Raw genomic sequence first — 17,570 nt, forward strand, 5'->3', positions numbered from 1 at the left:
GTTGGGTACCGAAACCCGGTGCCAATACGGCACCGGTACCCATGTGACCGGTATGTACCGTACCGGACCGAATCAGAACGCGAATTTCGGTGCCACTTAAATGCCTGAACTGTCGATTGAAATATTTGTCTTCTGGTGCTATGACACGGATGTAGAAGCATTGATTCATCAACATGCATGATCGCTAGTTAAATTTAAATACTGCATTCATGGGGTGTCGGAATGATCAGAACATTTTTTACTGAATGAGAAAACTCGGGAAAGTCGGAAAGCTTTGATGATAGAAATCCAAGACATCTTTGTAGTTACTATCCATTTTCACATTTCGAATTAAAAACACAAATCGTCTGGAAATGACCATCCGAGAAGCGCGTGAATGCTGCAACTATCGTTACACTTGCTCTGACTGCAGCAGGTGGTTTGCCTTTAGCTTAGCGAGCTACATTAAACGCGTCGAACTTAAAATGCCAAAAACTAAACATTCTAAAGTGTGGCTATATTTCACGAGAAATGATTCAGACACTGCGACGTGCAGCAAATGTTTTACAGCAGTTGCGTGTGAAGGGGAAAACGCGTCAAACCTCATGAAACATTTGATGGTATGTAGAATAAAGTTGAAAGCAGAGGGATGCACCGTGTTTGACAGTTTGCAGACATCAGCTGGAGAGGTGTCGTATTTTGCCAGAGACGGCAAATATGTGATGCGATCTAGGAAAACCCAACACATGGTGAAATTTTACCTTTTTTAGGTTTTAACACCATATGAAAGCTGCGTTCAGGCCCCTTTCCAAAACTTTTATTTTTTACATAACCTACGTTATGGCTATCTTAGGTTGGCTGATAGCGATGATTTTCAGGAATGGGATTTTGAGAAAAACGGCTTTAAAGTGAGACGGCTTTCACTTTCACTTTACGGGTTTAACGAGAGCTGTCTGTCAAGTTAGGAGCGCTACTGCATCATTAGACAAACAGACTAACGTTTGTTTTCCGTTGATCACCCATTTTATGTTTAGTAAATAATGCAGCCTACCTTGTAGTAAAAGCGAGCGCAGCGCAACTGTTCGCGCACTGTGATAAAACAGACTGTCATCGGACGACTCCTCTTTAGTAACTTCATCATCCGATCCTTCATCTCTGGATGTGAAATAGCCCGCAACATCATTTAGGGCACTGACATCACCAAAACTGAGAAGACTGAGACGAGTAAGATCGGTTACGTGAGCAGCTGCAGTACTTTAGACGGCGTTGTTGTGCTCCGCCATCTCACGATATTAAAGTAAGTAAGTAAGTAAGTAAGTAAGTAAGTAAATAAATAAATAAATAAATTTGCTTGCCGTACTTTACACAGGACTGGTGGAGAATGTGAACTGATACGCCTTTACTAAATATGTTATGTGGTTTATTTTGATAAGTTAACTGTTTGGGAAAGCACCTCCGCAGCGCGTTCTTAACATAGGAGAAAGACAGTCATTTCTGCTTGCTGCAGTAAATTGCAATAGATATTTTCAGAGATGATAGACAAGATGTTATAGAATAATAATTTAATGAAAAACGAATTTCCTGAAAACGTCCCACCGCTACATCCGACGGGTTTTCCCAAATCTCATCACATATAGTCATATTTCTGCAAAAGAATTGCTAAAATTTTAAGCTGTTAAATTATTGTAGTTGGGTTAGGTGGCTTAGGTTTTATTGTTGTTGCGTTTTGCATTGACTTAATAATGTATAGTACTACTTCTTTTTTTTTTTTCTTCTTTTTTTACTTTTAATACATTGTTCAATTTAAAGAACTTTTTTGTCCAATAAAAATATATTTTTGTGTCATCCACCACTTTGTGGCTTTTTTCAAAGTATCGGTTCAGGCACCGTTTTGGCACCGGTACCGTTTTAAAAGTATCGATTTGGCACCGGTATCGAAAAAACCCCAAACGATACCCAACCCTAGCCATTAGAGAAGCTGCAATTTTCTAATAATTTGTTGTCGAAAGGCACATTTGAGCTTTAAAGGTGAATATATATGCTCACTATGTGTTTTTCGGAGGATAGTGAGGCATGTGAAATTGTGTGAAATGATGAGTCACTGTGACTGTTTATGTGTGAATGCACACATACTTGGAGTTCCATGGAAATTTCAGTTTTAGCCACGAAATACCTTTCTCATAATGCAATAACTGCACAGGAGGTGTGTCTTCCTGCTCGTACGCTACTGGTTCTGTCAGATGTCTCGCATACACTATGTAAACTATTTAAAAACTTCACCGTGTTTTGACTGATGTTCATCACAGAAGGTCTCTGAAAAGGACTCTGCATGTTTCTTTGTGCTGCCGAGACACGCAAACCATACAGATCAATAGCTGGTAACCATCACGGAAATTATATGTACACTGAAAGGAATGAATTTTTGAATTAAGTCCTTTCAATAACAATCTCCTTTATTCAGGTCATGTATTCACACTGAGACACTATCACGCACAAAAAGGAAAATGTATCCACATAAAAGCATAGATCTAAGCTCACGTGCACGCTCACACACATGCATGCATCTTACCCAGTGCTTTCTTCATGGCCTTGGAGGTAAAAGTTAATGCTATTGACCAGGAAGCTAAAGAGTCTTCCGTACAGAGCTTTGGCCAAGAGGTCTCGATGATGGTTGGACATTTCGACTGTGTGGCGCCTTGTTATGACATCACCTGAAGAAAAGGGCAAAAGTCAAGCAGTTAGTGAACTTTCACATTGTCTTTCATCCTCAAAGACTAGCATAGATAGTCATATGTGTGTTTTGGATGTTGGTCACCATCTATACATATATACTAGGAACATGGACAATAATCTGTATCGGCCAATAAAAGCAATTATCTGCACATCAGAAATTGGCCGGTTGTTTAAAAACAGCTCATGATCAGGGCTAATTATACCTTGTCAATCAAAAAGGCAAACTGTGTGTAAAGAAAATGTCTCTTGTGTAGGGAAAAAAAATAGCAGTGTTAAAGGATTAGTTTACTACCAGAATAAAAAATTCCTGATAATTTACTCACCCCCATGTCATCCAAGATGTTTATGTCTTTCTTTCTTCAGTCAAAGAGAAACTAAGGTTTTTGAAAAAGAAACATTCCAAGATTTTTCCACATATAGTGGACTTGGGCTGAAGATGCAAATTATAATTTCAGTGCAGCTTCAAAGGGCTCTACACAATCCCAGCTGAGGAATAAGTGTCTTATCTAGTGACACAATCAGTCATTTTCTTAAAAAAAACAAAAACAAAAACAAAAACAAACAAAAAAGGGCAGATTTCTATATATTTTACCACAAATGCTTGTCTTGCACTAGCTGGACTTCACACTTTACGTAATCACGTTGTAAAGGTCACGCGCCGTTAGCTCTTTACCTGTATACCTTTGTTCAAAAAGGGAAGGTGGGTCGCTAGACAAGACCCTTATTACTTGGCTGGGATCGTGCAGAGCTCTTTGAAGCTGCACTGAAACAGTCTGGACCTTCAACCCCATTGATCCCCATTTATTTCTACTATATGAGGAAAAATACTGGAATGTTTTTCTCAAAAAAACTGAAGAAAGAAAGAAAGACATGAACATCTTGGATAACATGGGGGTTAGTAAATAATAGGAAATGTTTATTCTGTGAACTAATCCTTAATTGCAGATTCTATCTGTCTTTATGAATCACCCGTAGTTCAAGCCAGGGTTGCCAGGTCTGCATTTTTTCCATTCACTACACATAGTTTGTTATGTGCCTCTTACCCAACAATCCCAAGTTCAGATCACTTTAGCCACTTTAGTTCAACCAGCAACATCAATAAAACACATTTATAAAATAGCTTGTGGACAATGTCAGTTATTCAGCATTCACAGTTGGTTAGTTAGCTATATAAAAAACAAAACAAACAAACAAACTACAGGAGAGCTTATTTATTATAGGATTTTAGGGGTGTTGAAATTAACGCAATCTCACTTTAACACAGTTTTTAAAAATAAATAAATAAATAAAATAGTGGCATTAATGCAGGTTCTATTTGACCCTCTGAATCACCAGTAGTTAAAGCCAGGGTTGCCAGTTTTTTTTTTTTTTGTTTTGTTTTGTTTTGTTTTTCCATTCACTAAACATTGTTTGTAATGTGCCTCATATCCAATAACCCCAAAAAAACTGTGTGCTTTGTTACTTCTGCAACAAAGTCTCAAATCTCAATATCAAAAATCTCAAATTCCAACACAATAAAATAGCTTGTGAAAAAACACTAGAGGATAGCTTTTTATGAAACCTACCTTATATGTAATTAAGTTGAATACAACTATTTTAGTTATATGAGTGTGATTATTATATCTGAAAATACTAAACAGTTGATTATGGTAGTGAGTATGAGAGAGTTGCCTCTTGCCTCTATAGTTTACAGCTTTAGTTGGAAGAGATTATTTTCCTTATATTTTACTTAAATATACATCCTTGTATATATGTATATTTACATGTCTGTCTACCTGTTTTTCTACAATAATATAATAACTTCATTTTTAAAGCTCAACAGCCATGGTCACTATCCATTTTGGGACATGGAAAGACCATGAACATTCTCCTAAACAACTTTGTGGTCCTTCAGAAAAAGTAAGTCATATAAGTTTGAATCCATCAGTCGTTGTTTAACATTTTCATTTTTGTGGTGAATTATTCCTTGTACCAGCAAGTTCAGCCACCTTCATCAAAAAGACCATGCTGGTTCTTTTGCTGCCTCAACGCTAGACCGTCACTGACCCAGCATTAAACAACACTGCAGGATCAGCATCTAAATGCAAACTGATCCTTTTAGTAAAAAACATCAAAACAGCCAGGGACTGCTCAAAACAACAGGGGGAACAGAGCAAAGAGAAAAACAAACTGGAGACAGTGTGTCACATTTTGACTGATATACGCCGCACGTGGGTGGCAGAAAAACAAGCGGCCCATTGTCGGCGGTGCACATGCTAATGTAGAGGACACAAAGCGCCCGGACTCCAAAGATGTGACCTTTGATGATGTCAGACACTGAATCACCGCATTCGCTATGCCATTCATGACCGCTATAGTGCGTCAACATCCAGATGCACACACCGCCAAAGCCTGACCGTCAATCAGTGTCGCATATCAGAGATGAATTCATCCTCTGCATGTATTACACCACAAGCGCACACAAGTGTGGCATTGTAAGAATGGCATTTCTTTCTGAATTGTTTACTTGTTTAGTACAATAACCAACACAACAAATCATCACAAGGCTAGTTCACCCAAAAATTTATATTTAAAATTTACTGTCTTCAGGTCATCCCAAAGCTGTTTAGTGCTCATTTCTGCAATGCAGTCATAAAAACATAATTGAGTGAATAACGCAGAATGTCACGGAATTTGTCAAAGTTTGGATGAATTATCAAAAGTAGGTCAGTACACTTAAATAACAATATGGACTAGTATCTGTAAATATTAAGCTGCAAAAATACTATTTAAGTATGAATCCTGCATGTTCTGCTTGTCTCTTTGTGCATGAATGGCACAGGTGCACAGTTTTGTTTACTACACACATACTGTGATTTCAGCATCTGCATTCTCACTAAACGAGGACATGAATATATGAATAATATTTCCAGAACTGTTCTGAGAGCAATTTACGCATTTTACCATTTCATTTGAGTAAAACTATAGTCATATCATATACACACAGAAACTTAAAGGTCTTAACGGCAACCTGTCAAAATAAAAGTTCGGTTTAACTTGAAGAAATTGTCAGAAATATATTACTGTTGTAATACAATGTAATAATGTATACACATTAGAGATGCGCGGATGAGCTCAAACGTCACCTGAATCCGCAGCTTCAAATAAATTATTTTTTTCTTCAAATATTTTTCTGATTTAGATAACCTCACCCGACCCGCACCCGATGGTCGTTTACAATTATTCTAATTCTTAGTTTTGCATGATGATATGATGAATGGATGGTTAATTTTTAACAGCAGATTGATTCGGCTTATATGCACATGGCAGCACACTTATATAAACTTAATCACTCGTGCTTTTAAGCCAAATCCGCGCTAAAAAGAATAACGTTAACTGACATCTGGACGTGACTCTCCGCAATCTCTGATGAAATCGGTTGGGTGTTTGAACGCCTACTGGATCTTTGGACAAAAGTTTACAGGGGTTCACCCAGTTTAAGAAATTTCTGATCCTAAAAATCTAATTCTTTTCATTTTGAATGTATTGTTTTTTTTAGAATGTACTGATTCAAATTAGTAATCAATAATAATTATTATTTTAATACTCTGCGTGCCTCTCTTGACATGCTCTCGCGTATGAACAGGCAGCAAATGTGGTGCTGGTGCGGACGGAGCGGGCGCGGGCGTGGGCGCATCAGGCGCAATCATCAAACATATTTTAAAGGAAGCCGGCGCCACGGTCCTTACCATCTTTACTGGGTTTATTGAGCGAATATTTGCCTTTATTCACCTACGATTTAATTAGAAATGGCGGCCTGTCATGATTTTGGCTAATGCAGGACACTGAATGATGCGCATCAGAGGGAATTTAGAAGTGGGTATATGCAAAGCCGACAGATAAAGAAATGGGTATACGCAGGTACTGTATACCACTGCATATTACCCTACTCTATAGCATTAACACAGGCGTAACACCCTTCAAACTTCATCTGGAATGTCACCTTTTCTGTCACAACTTTTCGAAGAGGCGAACAGACACACACACACAAATTATTTAAAACAGGTTCATATTTTAGAAAATGTAGTTAATATTTGCGTCATTATTGATTCATCTCATCCACCCGCGACCCATCCGCAAATAATCAGAATGCATTTTTTTATTACCCGACACACCCGACCCGCGGATATAACCGCCATCCGCGCATCACTAATACACATATAACGTAACACTACTACTACTAATACTAACATTATTCAAACTTTTTTTTCTTTCAAGAAATAATAACACAATATTTCTTCTATGTTTTGATTTTTTTTTGGTTTAATTAAATGTTTTATGCCAGAAGAACTAAAATACACAAAACGGAACTAACTATTTTAGCTCATTGAAATTAGCTTATTTTGAAACACTTATTGGCAGTGTTTTGAATAATAAAAAAAATAATAATAATAATAAATATAATAATAATAATAAAAAAAATAAAAAATAAATCCTCATCTTCATGGCTTTTGAACAAAAAAATCCTCATCGGAAATAAAATAAAATAAAATAAAATAAAATAAAATAAAACCATCATTAGCAACATTTGTGAACTAAATTAACCATTTAAAAAAAAAAAATACAGAAAATGTAAAACAGAAAAAAAAAAAAAAGAATTTGGAAAAAAATATAGATTTTTCTTTTATGGCAAAAATCATCAAGATATTACGTAAAGATCATGTTCCATGAAGATATTCAAACCCTACATCAATGGAAAGCTTATTTATTCAGCTTTCAGATGATGCATAAATCTCAGTTTCAAAAAATTGACTGGTTTTGTGGTCCAGGATCACAATTTATGTTTTATTCACTGATAAACCAGATCATTTAGGTTCATAAACAAACCATTTAAACCATTAAAAGTTTTTAAAATGCAAACTTGGTAACTATGTCATGAGTTTTTAGATTTTAAGAGAATAAAAGCATTAAAATTTCGATCTTTCTATCACGGAAAGCTAACATGTCTATTCAGAAGCTTGGAAAATAGCACAAGTGATATGAACCAGATTTATATTACTTAATTTTTGGACTTTTTGGAGAGTAAATGATGACAGAATTTAGTTTTTTGGGGTGAACTATCCCTTTAAAAGAGACATGGATGCATGACAAAGCGAAAGAGACAGACAATCACAGACAGACATAAGACAATGCCAAGTGTGCTTGTAATTTTAGGCAATAGGTCGGTGTGTCCTCGACGACTGAATTAGATTAACTTCCAGACATCATGTGATTCATACATACTCCACACTTGTTATATAATGGCACAACATGCACACAGTCTAGACCTCGCAAAAGAACTGCATGTTTATGTCTGTGTATTTTGAATGAAAAGGCAGTTATCCAATTGAGTCAAATTGAGCCAAATTAGGCTTGCCAGTAACACAATCCAAGGCAGAGCGCTTGAGGCCACATTCATTGATGAGTTTGTGACTGGGCAAAGGCCAGTACATCTAAATGAACGGTGTCAGCAGGACTCCCGACAGTGAGATCTACTCCATGTATGGTGTTATGCGAAACAAGCTGACTTTAATTGACAGTGTTTAGTCTGTGCTGATCGATGCTGGTACATGGAAAGTGAAAATTGTACCTTTGAAACACTGCACATCAGAGGTGAGGGCAGAGCCGAGATCCTCAGAGCTCACCTGCAGCATCCCAGACACTACAGAAAAAAACACATTCAGACACATTTATATGATTACAAACAGTTACGAATCTAAATTCTGACTGAATGAGTCACATTTGAAGTCTAAATAAAATAAAATAAAAAACCAACCATCTATTTTTAAAGTTGGTTTTCTATGCAAGCTCTGGGTAACTGCATTGTTTTTATTTTTTATTTGCAAATTAAAAGGTTTATTTAAAATCTGTGAATATTTTAGCTTATTGAAATATTGAAATTAGCTTATTTTGACAGTGTTTGTAAAATAAAATAAAATAAAATAAAATAAAAACCCTCATTGGCTATGCTTGTAAAATAAATAAAAATCCTTACTGAAAAAAATAATAAAATAAAATAAAATAAAATAAAATAAAATAAAATAAAATAAAATAAAATAAAATAAAGCCTCAATGGCAACTGAACTAAAAAACTGTAAAAAAATAAAATAAAATAAAATAAAATAAAATAAAATAAAATAAAATAAAATAAATAAAAACCCTCATTGGCTATGCTTGTGAACTATAACAAAAATCCTTACTGAAAAAACAATAAAATAAAATAAAATAAAATAAAATAAAATAAAATAAAATAAAATAAAATAAAGCCTCAATGGTAATGTTTGTGAACTAAAAAAATCCTTACTGTAAAAATAAATAAAATAAAATAAAAATAAAATAAAATAAAATAAAATTAAATAAAATAAAATAAAATAAAATAAAATAAAATAAAATAAAATACACCTTTATTGGCAATTATTTGTGAAGTAAAAAAATAAAAAAAAAAAAAAAAAAAAATAATATAAATAAAATTGTATTATAAAATTTATATAAATAAAATAACATAAATAAAATAAAATAATCTGTCACTGGGAATGTTTGTGAATGAAACAAAAATAAATAAATATAAATAAACAACAACAATAATAATAATAAAATAATAAATAAAAATGTACTTAATGAGATAAAATGCCTGCTTTGCCATCTACGGGAAAGTCGATTTTGTAATTATTTTCCATTATCATATGGTTTTAATTTATTACAGGCATTAAATTATATAATAATAAATTGCATTTTACTATATATTTTTTATTATTTATAATTATTACACTACTATAAATTTCATCAGTAATTCTGTAAAATACAATCACAGTTTCCATGAAAATATTAAGCATAGCAAATGTTTTCAACATATGATAACATAATAATAAACCTATTTATTAATACAATTTAATTTTATGCAATTCAGTTTAATTGGTAATTTTATATAATATTACTACTACTACTAATATTATTTATTCATTCATTCATTCATTTTTTTTTTTACTGTATTTTGATAAAACAAATGAAGCCTTGGTGACCATAAGAGCCTTCTTTCAAAAACTTAAAAAAAAACTAAATAAATACATACATAAATAAAAATGACAATTACTTAAAAAACCTTCAAGTTCACATGATGTAAACGACACACTGACCAATTAACAAAGGCTTCCAACATTGCTTATCCACTTAGATTTCAGAGGCATAACATGCAGTAACACATTTCAACTATGAGTGCAGGCCTCCCATTTATGCACTTCTATTACTGTTGCATTTGGCACCTAGTGTGCTATCATTTCTGTGTATGAGTGTGTTTTGGGTGGAGTGTACCCATTAGTGTATAATGGGACATGTTTATATGTGATCTCACGTATCCACAACGACGGGAACCTCATACGGATGTGAACGTATCAGTTTGTGTATTTGCGCGTACTGACGTCACTTGTTTACTCAGGCTCGGTATTATGCGTGTCATTATGTAACGCGGAGGACAGCGAGTGGCCGTTCTGTTCCGGCCCGCTGCTCTGCAGGGCTTAAGGAAACAGGTGACCCTGTGCATGTGTGTGGCTAAAAACGGCGATTAGCACAAAATTGTATGACATGAGCGTGTATGGGTGTATTAGAGCGGCGGAGAGAGTTTTCCATTGCGTGGTGAGTGATTGTGCTATTAGGCCACAGTAGAACTGATGTAAACAACCCAGGATGGTGTGTGACACAGTTCTTGCTGCGTAGTCACCCGCCCACTTTTCCCGTCTTATCATTCAGGCCTCCCGGTGGAGGAGATCGGCCCCTGCTGGCCTCACGGCGCAGCTGCACGACTGACCTCTATCTAGCAGCTGCAAGTCGGACACAAATGCAGTGTCAGCGTCTGTCAGGGCGGTGAAGCGAACATCTCCCAAGTGAAGCAGCGCAGCGAGGACCACAAACAAATTCTCCACCTCCTGCAAACAAACAAAGTGCTGAGAGTCAGACTGGATTCAAGACTTACAAAGGAAGAAAACCTTGACAGCTCAGTGCAGTTATGTTTGTGGGTTCAGTCCAAGTTACAGAATCAAATTAAAATTTCATTTCGTTTTGTTATTGAAAGTGTTATTTTGACACTTTTTTTAAGCACTTCTCCTGCTCTCCTGTTCCATCTCTAAATAAAGAAATGAGTTTCAGAAAATGAATGCATGTCTAATTTGTTGGCTGAAATTAGAATAACACAATATATACACAAAACATAAACAAAATTATATACACAAAATATTTTTAATCAGAACATTTTGTACAATTCACCCCACCACTAGTATGCGCAGCAAAAAATATCCTATAATTAAATTATTAAACATTAAGTATTAAATTATTATATTTTTAGAATTTCAGGTTTCATTTTAATTTTAATCTAAGCTTAAATTTTATTTATTTTTACAGTTTAAGTAATTTCAGTACTTATTTTACTTCACTAAGGTAGCATTTGAAATTTTTCATTTAATACGTATATATTATTTTAGCTCAACAAAAAAAAAAAGTATAGTATTTAATAACATTTTAAATTTGCCTTTATTTTATTTATATTTATTATTTATTTATATATTTAAGTTGTATGAATTTTATGTATTTCTGTAATTTTTATTACTTGGTGTATATATATATATATATATATATATATATATATATATATATATATTTTTTTTTTTTTCCATTTAATTTATATTTATTTTCTTCATTTTTATATATATATATTTTTTTCAATTGTAGTCTAAGGTGTATGAAATTTAGGTGTTTCTGTAATTTTTATTACTTGGTACAAATACATACATACATACATACATACATATTTATTTATTTATTTACCTACTTACTTTATTCCAGTTAGTTGACAACATTTATAATTTTCTGTTTTCATTTTAATTGTAATCTAAGATGTAGCAATTTGTGCTTGTGTTTTTTTATTATTTTTTTTTATTATTATTTTACTTATATTTAATTTATTTCTACAGTTTCAGTCACTTCAGTACTTAATCTACTTCAGTTTGTCACTAAGGAAACATTTGAAGTTTTTCATTTAATAGTTGTTTTAATAGTATGTACTAATATTTTGAATTTGGTTTCATTTTTATATTTTCAGTTTTTTTATTTTAATTGAAGTTGTTAATTTAGTATTAATTTTGTGTGTTTTTGTAATTTTTATTACTTGGTATAAATATTTCTACTTTTTATTATTATTATTATTATTATTATTATTTTTATTATTATTTTTTATGTTTTTATTTATTTATTTAATGTATTATTTTTTATTTAATTTTGAGTAATTTCAGTTCACATTATATTCCAGTTAATTGCTAAGAGAACATTTATACTTATCTATTTTCATTTTAATTTTAATCTTAATCTAAACTGTAGTAAATTGTGCTTGAATTTTATTTTTCTTTTATATATATATATATATTTCTACTTAGATTTTATTTATTTCTACAGTTTAAGTCATTACAGTACTTAGTTTACTTCGGTTAGTCACTACGGAATATTTGAATTTTTTCAAATTTAATAATTATATTTTATTTTAGCTCAACAAATACTATTTTTAATAGTATTTATTAATATTTTGAATTTGCTTTTATTTTTTTATTTTCCGTTTTTATTTTAATAGTCTGTGTTGTATTCGTTTTTTTTTGTAATTTTTATTATTAGTATAAATATTTCTACTTTAATTTTTCAACAAAAACAAGTTTAATAGAATATATAGATATACATATATATAATAAGTTATTTCAATTAACGGGACAACTTACGCTTTCTTTTCTTTCCTTCTTTTCTTTCTTTCTTTCTTTCTCATCTATCTTAAAATGCTAAAACCCCCAACATTTAAGCTGCACACTGAAATCATCTCCCAGACATTACTGAAAAACACATCGAATCAGCATCTTAAATCTTATAGAATTAATATATATTTTTTAAAAAAATGCTTAATTACTTTAAGATATATGCAGTCTCATTTTCTGTTAAAAGACTTGAAAACAAGCGCTGTCATTTACAGCACTAAATGTTTAGGGTGAATATTGAACATTGTGTTGGACATTACTTGAAAACCACTGTTCCAAGCCTAACAGAAAGAGATGAGCAAGTTATACACTGCAGACAGCGAGTGTGAATGTACAGTAATAGGCAGAGGCAGATCTGCATGCAGCAGTGTGAGACACTGTGTGTTATGTTAATGTGCATGAGGGTCATCGAGGGTCGTGCCGCACTGACGGGATGAGAGAACAATCCTCCTTTAATGAAGCAGATTTGCAGGTTCCTGGTAGGATTAGAACACACTGTCTGGCTGGAGGTCAGGAGTGTGTGAGAGTGTCAATGTGTGCGTTTCAACCAAACGCATAAACGCACAAACACACACCCTCCACTGTAACAGAACGTACAAGTACTAGCACAAGGGTGTGTATGTGTCTGTGTGAACATCTATATGATACATACTGTACACTGTGTCATATGCCAGTGCTCCATTGTGAACATACTCTTCAAGCCGTTACCTAACTATAACAACACAACACACAGGTTGACGGGTTAGTACGACCTCAGGCCGAATGCCAGTCTTGAGTAGTGTTTTTATAGTCTCCAGACATACTGTAATGAGTTATAATGTGCAAACCTACATAAATCAGAACAACACGTCTGAAGTGGCTGCCAAAGCCAGAGGCATACCAGCTCCCCGTCTCTGTACTGTACATGTGAGTCACCTAAAACCAGAACGTCTTTGCTTACTTCAGACGAGACAGCTCAGTTTCTACTAAAGCAATGTCTGGAGCAGGGTTATTACAGTTTACTGTAACTAAAACTAAAGCCTACATAACTCCTTTTTAAACTTCAAATGCATATACAAGTTTGTTTGTGTGTCTGGATTTTCTAATTGGTCTCAGATTTTTGGATGCTTGTTTTAATGAATGTGTGTGTACCAGTCTGTTGAAGCCGAGGGCACGCAGAGCCTGTTTTAGGGCTGAGAGCTTCTCTCTGCTTTGAGGGCACGTGGTCGCGACTGCGGGAGTTTCACCGGGAGCCGCTGTGCTCATACACCTGAAAACAAATAAATAAACACATGAGAGACATGATTCGTGTGATTAGAGATGGCAGTGCAATCTGGATGTGAGTGTTTGCTGTGGGCCTTTAAGAGTGCTGAGTAAGAGAGATGTGCTGATGGGAGACGTGCTAAGTGTCACTGACATAATCACAAATTCATGTCAAAGAAAGGTGAATGTTCAATTTTTAATGATAACCTTCCATTTACCCCATGCAAGATTTGCTGAGGACGCTTGGGGTCACTGAGAGTTTAGGGTAAAACAAGTTTAAAACGGTCATCTGACATCAGCCAGTATTATTTATTTATTTCGTTTTTATTCCTGATAATGCTACTGAAACGGCATCAATGAATGCTGAAATTAATATTTAGCAATCAGTCAACATGTCTTTGAATTTGTGCATTACACTAATAACAACAATCTACTTTTCACGTTGGTTTTCTATGCAAGCTCTAGGTAATTCCATATTAATTTTTTTAGCTTACTGAAATTAGCTAAAAACACTTATTGACAAAGTTTGTGAAAAATAAAATAAAATCCTTATGTGTAATATGTTTGAATTAATATTAAAGAAACATGTTTATATTTATATCTATCTATCTATCTATATAAGAGAGGTCTTGGAAAATGGGTGGAAAACCTAAAATAATAAAGCCTCATTAGCAACGTTTGTGAACTAAACAAAAATCCTTACTGAAAAATAAATAAAATAAAATAAAATAAACCCTCATTGGCTATATTTGTGAACTACGCAACAATTCTTTCAATAAAATAAAACAAAATAAAATAAAATAAAATAAACCCTCATTGGCTATGTTTGCGAACTAAACAAAAATCCTTACTGAAAAAAATAAAATAAAATAAATAAATAAATAAAAAATAAATAAAATAAAAATAAAAAATAAATAAAATAAAATAAAATAAAATAAAATAAAATAAAATAAAATAATTAAATTAAATTAAATTAAATTAAATTAAATTAAATTAACAAACCCTCATTGGCAATGTTTGTGAACTAAGCAACAATTCTTTCAATAAAATAAAATAAAATGAAATAGAATAAAATAAAATAAAATAAAATAATTAAATTAAATTAAATTAAATAAACCCTCATTGGCAATGTTTGTGAACTAAACAAAAGTCCTTACGGAAAATAATGAATTAAAAAATAAAATAAAATTCGTAATATGTTTAAATTAATATTGGAAAACAGGTGGAAAACCTACAATAAAGCCTCATTGGCAATGTTTGTGAACTAAATAAAACGTCGGTAACGCTTTACAATAAATTGTTAACATTAGTTAATGCATTAACTAACATGAATGAACAATGAACAATACATTTATTACAAAATGTATTAATCTTTGTTAATGTTAGTTAATACAAATACAGCCATTCATTGTTTGTTCATGTTAGTTCACAGTGCATTAACTACTGTCACCAAACACAACTAATTTTAATAATGCATTAGTAAATGCTGAAATTAACATTAACTAAGACTAATAAGTGCTTAACTAATGAACCTTATTGTAAAGTGTTACCAAAAATTCTTACTGAAAATAAAATAAAATAAAATAGACTACAGGCTATGTTTTTATAAGGAAGGTAATAAATAAAATAAAATAAAATAAAATAAAATAAAAATCCTTATTCATAGTATGTTTGAATTAATAATAAAGTAACATAAAATATTTTTTGACTACATGCTATGTTTTTATAAGAAAGGTCTGGGAAAATAGGTGGAAAACAGGATGACATAACATGTCTATCCACATTGCGTGTGTTACCTGTGGGCTAGGACATTGTTTAGATATAGATTACTCTTCTCCTCTGCTGAAAGCCCCTCAGCCATCAGGTAGAAGATGTTAAAGTTCTGCTGATGCGGTGGCGTGCAGATGACCCTCGACTTTTCCAGCATGTAAGTGTACAGACGGCCTAAAACACAAACACAACATGAGAGGAGTTGATGGGTCATTAGTAGAGCAATGGCTCCCTCTGTAGGTGAAGAATAATAGAGCAGATGTTCTCTCTGCTCACGTAAGCACATTCTCTATGTCTCCACATTCAATATAATAAAGCAGCAATATGTATAATCAGCAGCAGTGTAACTACCTCTGAGTAGAGTCCTTCTCTTCTCACAGTACTGCAGTGAGATCAGTTTGATGAAACGACTTGCTGAGGAGTTTATCTGAGTCTTAGCATGACCAAACGCTTCCAAGATCACATTTACCTGCAAACGTGACAGAAGAATGAAGAAGTGATTACAAAACCGTGACAGAGATTCACATGTGGACTCTTTCTCTATAGTGAGTGTGTACCCTGGGTGGAACAACTTTTATGGGTACTCAGTTCCATGTCTGATTAGAAATTCTGGAATTCTAAACTTTATTTATTTATTTATTTATTTATTTATAGATAGATAAAAGGTTGTCAAAAGTTTGGAATATTTATTTATTTATTCTCATTTTTAATGATATTTATTTATTTACGTTAAATATATAAACGATTGCCAAAAGTTTGGAATAATTATTTATTTGTTTTCATTATTTATTTGTTCATTTGTTTGTTATTTATTCATTCATTTGTTTGTTATTTTACATTTTATGTCTCTAAACCATTCTTTTTTTAAGATATATTAAAATTTGTCAAAAGTTTTAAATAATTATTTATTGATTGATTGATTTATTTTCAATTTAATGATTTTTAACTATTTATTGATTTATTTATTCTTATTCTTCTTATTTAATTTTTTAAAACATTTTACATCTCTTAAGCTTTCCTTTGTTCAAGATATATAAAAGTTTGTCAAAAGTTTCAAATCATTATTTATTTTCATTTTCTAGTGATTTTTTTATTATTTATTTATTTAATTATTTATTCATTTGTTCGCTTATTTCATATTTTACATTTCTTGAGCTTTCTGTTATTTTTGAGATATATAAAAGCTTGTCAAAATTTTGGAATCATTATTAATTAATTTATTTATTTTCATTTTAATTCATTTATTTATTCAATATGTTTTTTTTAACATTTTACATCTCTGAAGCTTTCCCTTTTTGAAGATATATGAAGGTATGTTTTTTTTTTTGTTTGTTTGTTTGTTGTTTTACATTGTACATCTCTTAAGCTTTGCTTGTTTAGGATGTATAAAAGTGTCAAAAGTTTGAAATCATTATTATTATTATTATTATTATTACTATTATTAATGATTTATTTATTTATTTGTTTGTTTGTTTGATCATTCATTTAACATTTTACGATTTTCAACTTTTTAAGATATCTAAAAGTTTGCCAAAAGTTTGGTATCTTTATCTATCTATCTATCTATTTATTTATTTATTTTCATTTATTTTCATTCATTCATTCATTCATTCATTCATTCATTTATTTATTTATTTATTTATTTATTTATTATTGTATTATTATTATTACTCTTTTTTTTTTTTTTTACATTTTACATCTCTTAAGCTTTCCTTTTTTAAGATATATAAACGTTTGTTAAAAGTTTGGAATATTTATTTATTTTTGACATCTTATGTCTCTTGAGCTTTCCTTTTTTTCCAAAGATCTGTAAAAGCTTGTCAAAAGTTAGGAATAATATTAATTATTTTTTTTTAATTATTTTTTTTCATTGACTTTTATTTATTTATTTTTTGTATTTCATGCTCCATTTTTAATTACAAAATACTAGGCAGCAAAAAAAACCAAAAAAACATCAGAGCCATTATCAATACTCGCGCACCTATAATACTTTAGCAGCAAATCAGCATATTAGAAAGATTTCTAAGGGGTTATGTGACACTGAAG

General features: G+C 32.0%; 1 protein-coding gene across 5 annotated transcripts in view; it reads right to left on the reverse strand.

Moving 5' to 3' along the window:
* The window catches only part of myo16 (myosin XVI), a 246,434-nt gene that overhangs the window by 92,170 nt on the left and 136,694 nt on the right, over positions 1 to 17,570 (reverse strand). For all 5 annotated transcript variants that reach the window (XM_051118727.1, XM_051118728.1, XM_051118726.1 and 2 more), the window contains exons 15-20: positions 15,876 to 15,993; positions 15,551 to 15,698; positions 13,644 to 13,761; positions 10,532 to 10,649; positions 8,321 to 8,392; positions 2,549 to 2,690 (exon numbers count right to left, since the gene is read on the reverse strand). In XM_051118727.1, coding sequence (XP_050974684.1) covers positions 2,549 to 2,690; positions 8,321 to 8,392; positions 10,532 to 10,649; positions 13,644 to 13,761; positions 15,551 to 15,698; positions 15,876 to 15,993 — 716 coding nt within the window. The remainder of the gene's footprint in view (positions 1 to 2,548; positions 2,691 to 8,320; positions 8,393 to 10,531; positions 10,650 to 13,643; positions 13,762 to 15,550; positions 15,699 to 15,875; positions 15,994 to 17,570) is intronic.

The sequence above is a fragment of the Labeo rohita genome, chromosome 9, assembly GCF_022985175.1.
Source record: "Labeo rohita strain BAU-BD-2019 chromosome 9, IGBB_LRoh.1.0, whole genome shotgun sequence".
In the NCBI taxonomy this organism is placed as follows: Eukaryota; Metazoa; Chordata; class Actinopteri; order Cypriniformes; family Cyprinidae; genus Labeo; species Labeo rohita.